The sequence below is a fragment of the Pleurodeles waltl genome, chromosome 9 (genome assembly GCF_031143425.1).
Source record: "Pleurodeles waltl isolate 20211129_DDA chromosome 9, aPleWal1.hap1.20221129, whole genome shotgun sequence".
NCBI classification, from domain to species: Eukaryota; Metazoa; Chordata; class Amphibia; order Caudata; family Salamandridae; genus Pleurodeles; species Pleurodeles waltl.
The window spans coordinates 122,238,576-122,250,919 of record NC_090448.1 but is presented as its reverse complement, the minus strand read 5'-3'; the positions used below and the strand labels follow the sequence as shown (position 1 = coordinate 122,250,919).

General features: G+C 41.2%; 1 protein-coding gene across 2 annotated transcripts in view; it reads left to right on the top strand.

The window, feature by feature from the left end:
* LOC138259003 (inter-alpha-trypsin inhibitor heavy chain H3-like) overlaps nt 1-12,344 on the top strand; it is a 534,612-nt gene that overhangs the window by 451,071 nt on the left and 71,197 nt on the right. For both annotated transcript variants that reach the window (XM_069206380.1, XM_069206378.1), the window contains 2 exons: nt 7,219-7,332; nt 9,383-9,587. In XM_069206380.1, the coding sequence (XP_069062481.1) occupies nt 7,219-7,332; nt 9,383-9,587 (319 nt within the window). The remainder of the gene's footprint in view (nt 1-7,218; nt 7,333-9,382; nt 9,588-12,344) is intronic.

The following is a 12,344-nucleotide window of genomic DNA, read 5'->3' as shown; positions in this document are numbered from 1 at the left end:
GTCCTCAGTTTTTCAAAGGATTATGAATAGTATTTTATCAGGAATTGAGAAAGCTGTAGTGTTCCAAGATTATATTTTGGTATGGGGTAAGGATATAAGCGACCACAATGAAATGTTGAATAGCGTTCTAAAAAAATTACAAGATTCCGGTCTTACCATCAGTGAGGATAAATGCAAGTTTGGTGTTAAGCAAATAGAGTATCTTGGTCACACGTTATCTGAAGATGGTGTTAGGCCAAGGAAAAAATTGCTTGATGCCATAAAAAATGCGCCAGCTCCGGGGAACAAGGAGCAACTACGATCCTTTCTGGGTCTGGCAGAATATTATTCCAAATTTGTTCCACAATTTGCCGCGAAAGTACATGTTTTGAGAACACTGATGAAATCAAGGGTTCAGTTTGTTTGGTCAAGGGAGTGTCAGGAAAATTACGCATGTATATAGATTTGAGAGATCTCAACAAGTGTATTTTGGTAGATCGTCATCCCTTAACACACATCAATGAACTATTGTCATCTGTAAGGGGGGCTAAGTATTTTTCATCCATCGATCTGTCGAATGCGTACCACCAAGTACGATTACACGCATCATCTAAGAAATTAACGTCTTTCATTACTCCTGAGGGCATGTTTCAGTGTCTTCGTATGCCATTTGGATTGGCATCAGCGTCCTCAGTTTTTCAAAGGATTATGAATAGTATTTTATAAGGAATTGAGAAAGCTGTAGTGTTCCAAGATTATATTTTGGTATGGGGTAAGGATATAAGCAACCACAATGAAATGTTGAATAGCGTTCTAAAAAAATTACAAGATTCCGGTCTTACCATCAGTGCGGATAAATGCAGGTTTGGTGTTAAGCAAATAGAGGCCCGTATTTATACTTTTTGACGCTAAACTGCGCTAATGCAGTTTAGCGTCAAAAAATTTAGCGCCGCCTAACGCCATTCTGAAGCGCCATGCGGGCGCCGTGTTTATTGAATGGCGTTAGCCGGCGCAAGCAGACCGGCGCTGCCTGGTGTGCGCGAAAAAAAAACACGTACACCAGGCAGCGCCGGCGTAGGGGAAAATGGCGTTAGGGCGTCTTAAAATGGGGCAAGTCAGGTTGAGGCAAAAAAATCGCCTCAACCCGATTTGCGCCATTTTTTACGACGCCCAGGCGCCATTTACATGACTCCTGTCTTAGTAAAGACAGGAGTCATGCCCCCTTGCCCAATGGCCATGCCCAGGGGACTTGTCTCCCCTGGGCATGGTCATTGGGCATAGTGGCATGTAGGGGGGCACTAATCAGGCCCCCCTATGCCAAAAAAAAATATTAAAAAAAAATATATATATACTTACCTGAACTTACCTTAATGTCCCTGGGGTGGGTCCCTCCATCCTTGGGGGTCCTCCTGGGGTGGGCAAGGGTGGCAGGGGGTGTCCCTGGGGGCAGGGTAGGGCACCTCTGGGCTCATTCTGAGCCCACAGGTCCCTTAACGCCTGCCCTGACCCAGGCGTTAAAAAGAGGTGCAAATGCAGGTTTTTTTGACCCGCCCACTCCCGGGCGTGATTTTTGCCCGGGAGTATAAATACGACGCATATGCGTCAGAGTCATTTTTTAAGATGGGAACGCCTACCTTGCATCTCATTAACGCAAGGAAGGCGTTCACGCCAAAAAATTATGCTAATTCCGTGCAAAGTATAAATATGGCGTTAGTTTTGCGTCGAATTTGCATTGAAAAAAACGACGCAAATTCGGCGCAAACGGAGTATAAATATGCCCCTGGGTATCTTGGTCACACGTTATCTGAAGATGGTGTTAGGCCAAGGAAAAAATTGCTTGATGCCATAAAAAATGCGCCAGCTCCGAGGAACAAGGAGCAACTACGATCCTTTCTGGGTCTGGCAGAATATTATTCCAAATTTGTTCCACAATTTGCCGCGAAAGTACATGTTTTGAGAACACTGATGAAATCAAGGGTTCAGTTTGTTTGGTCAAGGGAGTGTCAGGAAGCTTTTGACTTAGTAAAAAGGGAAATTTCAGAATCTGTAAGGCTTAAACCATTTGATCCCAATGATCAGTCTATCATTGCAGTAGATGCTAGTGCATCTGGACTTGGTGCGGTTTTAATGCAAAAGAAGAAGGGTCAAGAAAGTGGTAGCCTTTGCATCGCGCACTCTTAAAGGAGCGGAGGCCACGTATTCTACAATTGAGAGGGAAGCACTGGCTTGTTGGTGGGGTGTCAATTACTTCAAAATATATGTATGGGGCAATCGGTTTGAGGTTAGAACAGATCACAAACCTCTAATAGACATATTTTCCACTAAATGTGCTGGCAATGCCACTCCTAGGATAGCTAAGTGGATGTATCGTTTGCAATATTATGATTTTGAGCTGACATATGTGCCGGGTTTGATTAACAGGTATGCCGATTGTTTGTCGCGCATTCCTTTACAGGATGAGGAAGACGTTAATGGTGAAGAATGGGTAGTGGCCAGTATTAGTGAATCGTGTGGAGGCAGCATAGGAAGGGAGGAGTGGGTGAAAGCATTAAAGGAAGATGAGGATTTGAGCAAGTTGTGCGATGGTATTGTGAATCCCACGAAGTCACGCAATTCCAAGGAGGGGCGATGTGAATATAGTAAATTATGGCCAGAATTATCTGTGATTGATGGAGTTTTGAGAAGAGGTGGAAGATTAGTGGTACCCATGGGCTTGAGAGAAAAGCTGGTGAGTCTATTACATGAAGGTCATGGTGGTATGACTGGTATGAAGAGAAGAGCGCAGGTAGATTTTTGGTGGCCGGGTATGGACAAGGATATAGAGAGATGTGTTCGCAACTGCATAGCATGCATGTGTAGTGACAAATCTCATGTGGTAAGAGAATCTTTTATATCGGGCACTAAATTTCCGGAAAAACCCTGGCAGAAGGTGGCAATTGAGATTTGTGGGCCGTTTGTTTCCAAAGGTATAATGGGAAAATATGCCTTAGTATTGGTAGATTATTTTTCTAAGTGGCCAGAGGTGGCATTTGTGAGTGATGTGAAAACTGACAGTGTGATTGATTTTTGTGAAGAGGTGTTCCGTAGGGAGGGTTATCCTGAGTGTGGAGTGTCTGATAATGGTCCACAATTTGTGTCCGAACAGTTCAGGGACTATTTGAAAGACTTGAAGATGGAACATTATACTACTGCTGTATACAATCCTAGGGAGAATGGTCTTGTAGAGAGATTCAATAGGGTGTTGAAAGAGTGTGGTCAGTTGAATGAAGAACAAGGTATGAATTGTAAAGAAGCGGTCAAAGAAATGATGTGGAGTTATCGGAATACCCCTCATGCTGCTACTGGCGAAACTCCTTTTTCCCTGTTAAAGGGGAGGGTAGCAGGTACCAAATTAACACCACCATGGATGAACAAAGCTAGTGTTAAATTGATAGAAAAGAAATAGAGAAGAGAGTTGAAGAATATCAGGACAAATATGTCAACAGACACAACAACTGCGTGGGAGGAAAGCATGGTAGGTTCAATGGTGGAGACTGGGTTAGGACATGGGTACCGAGTAGTCAAAGGAGGAGTTTGTCTAAATGGTCTAAATTCAAACAAGTGGTGGTTGGGATAGGAAACAGTGTGTGGTTAAGTGATGGTAAGAAATGGAATGTGCGAAAGGTTACTAAGTGTAGTGAGGAGGAGTGTAAAGTGAAGGATGTGGCAAGTACTGAAGGGAGGCAAAATTTAGTGGATGGTAATGTGAGGAAAAGCAGTAGATCTACTAGCAAACCATTGTGGATGAGAGAGTTTTACGTTGCTAAGCCGGTTAAATAACTAGCGAGATTCATTTGGGTGTGCCTGTGTTTAGAGGAATATGTGTCTTGAGTATAATTGCATTTAGAGCTATATTATTGTTTATTTCAATCTTATTATCTTATTATAAAAAAATATATATAATAATAGTAATAATTATAATGATAAGTTGTTGAAGGGGGGAGATGTGTTGTATCCTAGTAACCAGTCCGGGGTTGTTAGAACGTGGGTTTGGAATGTGATGGTTTGAAGTACGAGGGAGAGGGGAACGGAAAAGACTGTGGAGCCGGATGGGTCTTGAGCCCTGGCAGGGGTTGTTCCTGTTTACTTGAATAAAGAAGACTTGTCACATACAAGGTTGGCATTGCTTATTTATATTTACCTAACAACTTAACAGTCTTGACCCTGTTCCCCATGGGAACAGTCCAGCCCGAACTGCTAGGCCAGGTCCTCCCTAGACAGGAAACAAGCATCCTGGGACTGATTTCAGGGTCTCACCATTCATCAGCCAAGCTAGCTTGAATCCAGTGGCGCAGCAATCAAGGGACCCACGTCTGGGCATATCCTTGCCACTTAGGGCTTACAAAGCAACATCACAAAACAAAATAAAATGATGGACGGAGTGTTGAAACTTTTTTAAACACTCACCCCCAGTCACAGATCTGGATTTAAGCCATCGTTATTTTGCTTGCCACGTCACCCCAGTTTGGATCCAGCCAGGCGCAAATTAGTCTTGACCATGTTCCCCATGGGAACACTCCAGCCCGAACTGCTAGGCCAGGTCCTCCCTGGACAGGAAACAAGCATCCTGGGACCGGTTTCAGTGTATCACCCTTCATCAGCCAGGCTAGCTTGAATCCAGTGGTGCAGCGAGCAAGGGACCCACGTGTGGGCAAATCTGTATCATGCTCCATCACAGTCAGCCTTTCATATTTGACCCAGTCTAGCGTGCCAGATATCCCTGGTTGGCGCTTTATGTTTCTAAGCACTGCAGCTAAGTTTATTCTTTAAAAATTAATATCTCAAATTCTACTAATTTTATTTTTGCTGTTTTGATCCTGTTTTGTTCATTAAATTAAGTTCTATTTTTCTGACCAGGCATGGTATATTTTTGTGTGGTGTTTTAACTGTTTTAATGTATGAAGTATTGCACAAATACTGAAGTTAAGCCAACTGATGTGTGCCAAGCTACTAGGGTGTGAGCACAGGTTAATTTAGGGTGTGTTGGTAACTTAACCCTGACTAGGATTATGGTTCCTGCTTGGAAAGGGTGCATACCTCTATAAACCAGAAATCAAATTTCTAACAGATGCAGTTTCTGGTGTTCTGTTCATTTTATTGCTGATAAGTCCCCCTCACAATCAGTGTCCAGGTGCAAACCATCTCTCCTCTTGTTTCTATAGAGCATCAAGTGAAAGACATTGAGGATTCAAAAACAAACTATTCTGTTAGGAAGTGTGTATTGTGAAAGAATCTTCCATTTTGTAATACATCTTTTTTTGCCCTATTTTTGACCAAGAAATCAGTTACTAGCTCTTCCCATGTATTATGTTGTACTGTACTAAAATGTATATTTTTTCCATGAGGAGTGTAGTCTCTAACCGATCGATCTATTGGAGATTCTGGAGCTGAATAAATTGGGTAGGATTTGGGGTGTTTGAAATATTGGAGCTCCAGTGATTATTGGGTTCGGCTCCCACACCAGCCTCATGGAGCCCTTGCCAGCTACAGCCTTTGGCAAGTGACAAAGTCAAAACATAGACAACACCTCCTCCTCGACTTGAACATCACCTTCTCAGACATTTTTCTTCAAAACTTTTTTGATGTCTAATGGTAAGCCAAGATCAGGCCCAATACACATCATGTATCAGAATCTCGTTCCATCATGATCGGCCATAACTTTCAATTTTTTTCCTGAGTCTCATGCGACTAGATGTCAATGGGTGGCGCTTTGATCTTTTAGCTATGTTTCACTGGAAACTTTAACAACTAATAATTCAGGTTCAACTGATTTTTTTTTGTTATTTTGAAATCAAATTATTTATTCAATTTTACTCTATTTTTGAAAATTGTTGTGTGATTTTCCTTGTGTTGTGTTTACGCCCATTTGGTATTATTATTCCTCTTGCAGAATTTAGAATTCCTGCCAAATTCTGCCAATCACCACATAACAGAATTTATTGTGCCTCGCAAGAATAACGTGACGCTCCACAAGGTGTTCTTGTTAGTGAGATTTGCCAGCCCCTGGCATGATTTCCAGTCCCCACAGAGCTTGACGGTGCCATTTAATAACATTGGTGGATGCAAGTGGTTGCAGTCAAAGAAGGCTGCCATTTGAGTAGAATTGCTGCCGCTCTAGTAGATCTCCTACTCAAACAGCAGCAAAGTCAACTCAAATGGTGGGCATTCTCTTGTGAAACATAGGGTGGCGGCACTGCTGATTTTCATTGCTTTTAATTGCTACTTGTGTTACTGGCGCTAAATTGCAGCACAAGCCGCACGTGTTCTGCCCATTGGTGGAATTCCGTAGAATCTTAAAAAGTTTTTCTGTAGCTCTGTGGAATTCTGCAGAGTAAAACTCCACGAGTTCCGCCCACCCTGAGTTTGTGTTTTCACTTATTACTTTTTAAGTGCTACATAAATACACTACACATTTCCTCTAAGTGAAGCCTGCCTGCTCTTGTGTCAAGATGCCAGAGATTTAAGCACCGTTAATTTAGTGACTTTTTATGGTTCACCCTGACAGGGACCATTGCTTCGTCTGAGGCATTCAGGCACTTGACTCATCAGACACCATTTCCAGCAGTGGCCTACATACGTCCCTGTGCATACCACCTACAACCCCGTAAAAGTGGCAAACTTACTGAGGCATTGTGTCTTTTGGTCTTCAACACAGTCCGAGCCAACCAGTGCCCAGAAGGTCCCTATCTTATAGGCATGAAATAACAGACACGATCTTCATTTATGGACATCCCTAAAGAAGAAAGTCAAGAGGAAGAGAATCCAGTTGTCTTCCAGTAGATTTGTATTGATTTTAGGCTTTGTTGTCTTTGTTTAGACACTGATTGCTATAGAGGTATAGGGGCAGAGGTGATTTGGTACTCTGAATTACTAATACCATGGAGATCTGTAATTCCCTGCCGCAGACGTATTGGAGCATTATAGATTGCCCCTTCAGTAAAGTGGAAACACATATGATTCTGGGGATCTGGACCTATTCCATGGGTGTTTCCCCCAATTTTACGTAATGTAATTCCTCCTGCAAGAAAGAGCTATGACGAGATGATGCAAGGTAATCATTGTAGGAAATACTTTTCAATGTATTTAATGCACTTCCAATGTTAAAGTCGATGGAATGTCATTACAACAATTATTTGAAATACTTTTTGGAAAACTGGAAAAGCACTGTTGTGAAAAATAAAATATAATCATGTTTTCCAGTTGACGGAGACCCTCATTTCATTATTCAGCTGCCGCGGCACAATGAATCAATTTGCTTCAACATACAAGAGCAACCAGGTGTTGTACTTCGTCTGGTGGCTGATCCAGAAACAGGTAGGCTTCCTCTTTCTGTACAAGCACTTGATGTGACCTCAGTTTCTGTTTGCTTTCCGTGGGACAGAATTTCAAAATCATTAGCACAACAGTAATGAATTTAAGTGCAGACATTGCATGTTTCTCAAGAGTAAATTCACGTTTCGTATTAAATTTTATTTGCAAAACGATTTACTCACACGTGAGTTGGGTTGATGTTCTTGGGAGGGGATGCCTCGAACAGAAGAACATTGATAGGCATGCAAGCTTGTGGATTTTCATAAACCTTTCCAAGGTTCAATCAAACCCTGAATACGGCTGTAGTTTAAATTCCTGCAGATTAATTACTCTCGGGAGCAGCAGTAAATCTGTATCTAGAGAGGCCACATAGGGCGTTCAGAGTAAGACATTTCTCAATTGGAAAAACTAGTTTCCCTATGGAGAAAAAATGAAAAAAAATGTTTTAATGTGGAATTTCACTAGGCTGACATATTTAGGCACACACCAATGTGCAGCTGTTACATTTACCCATGTGAAATTGTCGTAGCATCTGAGGAACCTGGAATTTTAGACTTACTGCTGGGATGCTGTGACTGTTGCTGACACTCTGGTGGTGGTATGGAATCATCTGTAAATTCCTAAAAAGCTCTGAATGTTACTTCAAATTTGGGAGTAAACCTACGTGAGTCATTTTCCAGCTGTCTAGGACTGGTATGGTGACAGCTTCAGCAGTTTCATCTGCATGTTGGAATAAAAGAAATAAAAAATATATACATATCCACATACATACGGGCGGCTTCATGTAAGCCCTCTTCACTGCCTTAAAAGATATGCATTTTAGTCGCAGAACTGGTGGGCCAATGCTGTAATTTGCCAATTTGTTTTTTTCTTTTCCGTTCTTTATCCTCTATTCATTTTTTAACCATTCTTGTGTGTTTAAAGTATGTCTTCCAGTTCAAGACACAATAATTCACAGCCAATAGTATCCTTTTTGCAAGAATAAGAATCATATGAAATTAAGTTAATTATCATTTTACGCAGTTATATTTGTTGTTTATGTAATTAGACCTCTTATATATGATTTTATATTAGCTTTAATTATCTTCTGGGGTTATATTTCTTTATTAGGACCGTGAATTACAACTTTATTATGCTCCCAACGAATGGGAATCGCAATGGCAAACTAGGTTCACCACTGAATAATATGATGTAACTGGAAGAGTCTTGAATCATAATTAGGAAATTTATATGTAAATAAATGCGGTCCAAAGTAGTTAAATACATAAATCCAGAACATTATGAATACATTATTTAATCTCTATTCCCTCTGATCCAAAATAGTTAAATACATTATAACCCACTGGAGCCTATCATCATCTTCATCATTTAAGAACATTTTCTATGCAGCTAAATGACAAACTCTGGCAGTCAGAATGCATGAGTAACATGACAGTATTATTTCTCATGCAACACGTCTTTTGGAATTGGCTTCGGCTTGGCCTCTAATTTATTGACTTTGGAACATTCCAGGAAATATTTTTTTTAATGAAATGTTTACATTGTTCTTCTCGTCTAATTTGAATCTCGATACAATTGGTACGGCATTGCTTCATTACTGATTTGCCCTAGAATGCCTGTGCATGTCGTTTTTGAGGGGAGTGCCTTGAATTTAAACCTCTGTATTGTACAACTCAAGGAGGAATGGCTGACTGGGCAACCCTGCTAAGATCAATGAAAATGGTGTGGTTGCTTTTAGAAATCATATTCCTTCCATACTACTGAATGCGTACTTGGGCCCAGATTTACTAAAACTCAGGCAGTGCTGCGTTGCGTAACGATGCATGAGAAATTGACACATTACGCTGCTTTGTTGCGTCATCCACGCACCACATTTACTATAAAATTTTCCACGATACCAGGATGACCCAAGAGCTTAATATGTCTGGGACTTTAAGTACTAAGTTGCGGGTATTCATACTCGCTTAGAAAAGATCAGTGCATTATGTAGCCTATGTAACACCGTAAACGTAATCAGTACTGATGTGATCACAAGGTTATTATGTCTCTTTAGGTATTGCAGTCAATGCGCAGGTAGTTGGTAAAAATAAAGATGGCAGCCCGGGTAAAGCTGGAAATACATACATTGGAAAGCTTGGATTCATCAGCCAGAAGATGGGTATTAAAGTGGAAGTGACAACAGAAATCTGTACGGTCTACACTCATCAACAGAAAAGATCTTTCCACTGGAATGAGTCGGTCAGCATGACACAAGGCGGGTAAGATGCCTCATTAAATTGATCGAATGGCTGTGATAGGAAACCGTACATGGTCAAAACCACTGCGTTGGGAACCACCACATGGGAATTGTTTGTACTTTCTACAAATGCGTCCTTCAATGTTGACATAGTGGAATCTCTTGGAAAACTGAACTGTCTGAGGTAGACATTTTCATTTTTGTGGCACTAGTGAAAGATGCAATTTCTGCACACCAGTCTGGAAAACCAAAATTGAATTTGGAGGTCCTGTAGATATGGTAGGAAGTGATAGATTATGTAGATTGGCATGAAAGCTACGCGGAGATGCTTTCAGAGGGGATGGAGATTGTGACTGTGAGGGATAGGGATGGATAGTAGTTTCTATGCTTGTAACACGCTGGTGCCAATTTTGTGATTGGAGTTCATGGTAAATTTAGTGTAGCCAATGTTCAAAGATAAACATTGAAATGACCAATCCTTCTGTGTACCTGCCTCTTCTTTATGAGACTTCTTTCATTTTTTGAAATTATAGGAAGGCTGCTGTCCAATGGCAGTAACAAATACAGAAAAGAAACAATGGGCCAGATGTCTGAAACTTTTTTGCACTCGCAAACGGTGCAAATCGCAAAAATCGGCCGTTTGTGAGTGCAAAAAAGTGGTCTGCGATGCATGAAAGGCATCCGCAGACCAAAATTAAGAAATCACAAACATTGTGATTTTTTGCGTTGCGACCTGGTTTTTGCGAGTCGCAATTTGCGATTCGCAAAATCCACATCGCAAGGAGATGCAGCAAAAAATCGCAAATTGCGATTTTTGGCAGAATGGCATTTTGCACATGCAAAATACCATGAAAAGAAACCAGGTGGTAACCTGGTGCAAAATTTAAAAATGCATTTTAAATGCATTTTTAAATTGTACATGTGAAACACACAGGCCCTTTTGGCATGTGTGCACCTTACATGTCCCAAAAAAATGTTTTGGGTGCAGCAGAGGGGACCTTAGGCCCCCAGCACTCTGGGGTTTTGCATTTCCAGACTTTGCGATTTCTAGTTCAGAAATCGCAATTTTGGAAATGCAAAAAATTTCGGTTTTTTGCAGAATGGCATTTTGCACATGCAAAATACCATGAAAAGAAACCAGGTGGTAACCTGGTGCAAAATTTAAAAATGCATTTTAAATGCATTTTTAAATTGTACATGTGAAGCACACATGCCCTTTTGGCATGTGTGCACCTTACATGTCCCAAAAAAATGTTTGGGGTGCAGCAGAGGGGACCTTAGGCTCCCAGCACCCTGGGGTTTTGCATTTCCAGATTTTGCGATTTCTAGTTCAGAAATCGCAATTTTGGAAATGCAAAAAATTTCGATTTTTTGCAGAATGGCATTTTGCACATGCAAAATACCATGAAAAGAAACCAGGTAGTAACCTGGTGCAAAATTTAAAAATGCATTTCAAATGCATTTTTAAATTGTACATGTGAAGCACACATGCCCTTTTGGCATGTGTGCACCTTACATGTCTCAAAAAAATGTTTGGGGTGCAGCAGAGGGGACCTTAGGCCCCCAGCACCCTGGGGTTTTGCATTTCCAGATTTTGCGATTTCTAGTTCAGAAATCGCAATTTTGGAAATGCAAAAAATTTGCAGATATGGGCCAACAGGCCCATAGCTGCGAATGGGGTTGGTATCGCAATTTGCGATTCGGTAATAGCATTTGCGATTTTTAGGAAACCGCTATTACCGAATCACAAATGTGATACATGGCACTTTGCGAGTCGGAAATAGAGCTTTTTTAAAAATCGCTATTTCCGAATCGCAAAGGGCCGTGATGATACATCTGGCCCAAAATGTGTTTTTAACTACTCTTCCTTCCTGAAAGTAAATTAACAAAGATCATAATGCAGCCCCATGACAAAAGTTAAAATGTATCTACAATCAGGAAACAATGGGACAGATTTAAGAAAAGTGGTGCTGCACCCAGTGCAGCCTCACTTTCCTTGCGCCCCTTAACACCCCCCTACTGCTTCATGTGTGCGCTGTATTAAAATACGGCGCACCATGGTGCATGGGGGAATAGCATCAGAATTTTTTACGCTATTGATGTACTGTTCAGGGTTAGCACCAAACGTTTTGCGCTAACCCTGAACAGTACATAGGGATCCATTCTACCCAATGGTGTGCCCTTTTTAACGCCTGATCTGAGGCACCATTTTTTCCACCCCCCTAACGGGGGAACACCCCCTTGCATACATTATGCTTGCCGCAAGTATAATGTGGCGCAAGGGGTTACAAAGTGGAACAATACATGCATTGCGCCACTTTGTAAATCTGGCGCGGCAATTTTGGCCTCGTTCAGCCACATTAGCGTAAAATAAATTACACTAATGTGGCGCAAGGAGGTGCTAGGCCCTCAAATCTGGGGCAATGTATTTCACATGAAACACAAACCTAAATATTTTCAAATCTGAAAATTGTATTGGAAAGCTTTTTCTCACCCATGGAATGTTAAGGTATTCACAATGGGGAGAGCTATCACTTGCTTTGAAAAGAAAAAGCCAATCACAATCACTGTTTAGATATTGAACAAACTGATAAAATCACACACTATAAAAACGTTATGACTTGAAGTTGTGACTTTGTATAACACAGCTATGTCTATAGACAAGCTTGAGAAAATGTGCTATACTTAGCTAGGGAAATCTAAGTTCGTAAGTCATTGCACAACTTAGATTTCAACCTACACAAGGGTAGAAGTCTCTGCCTGGGTATTATTCACCATT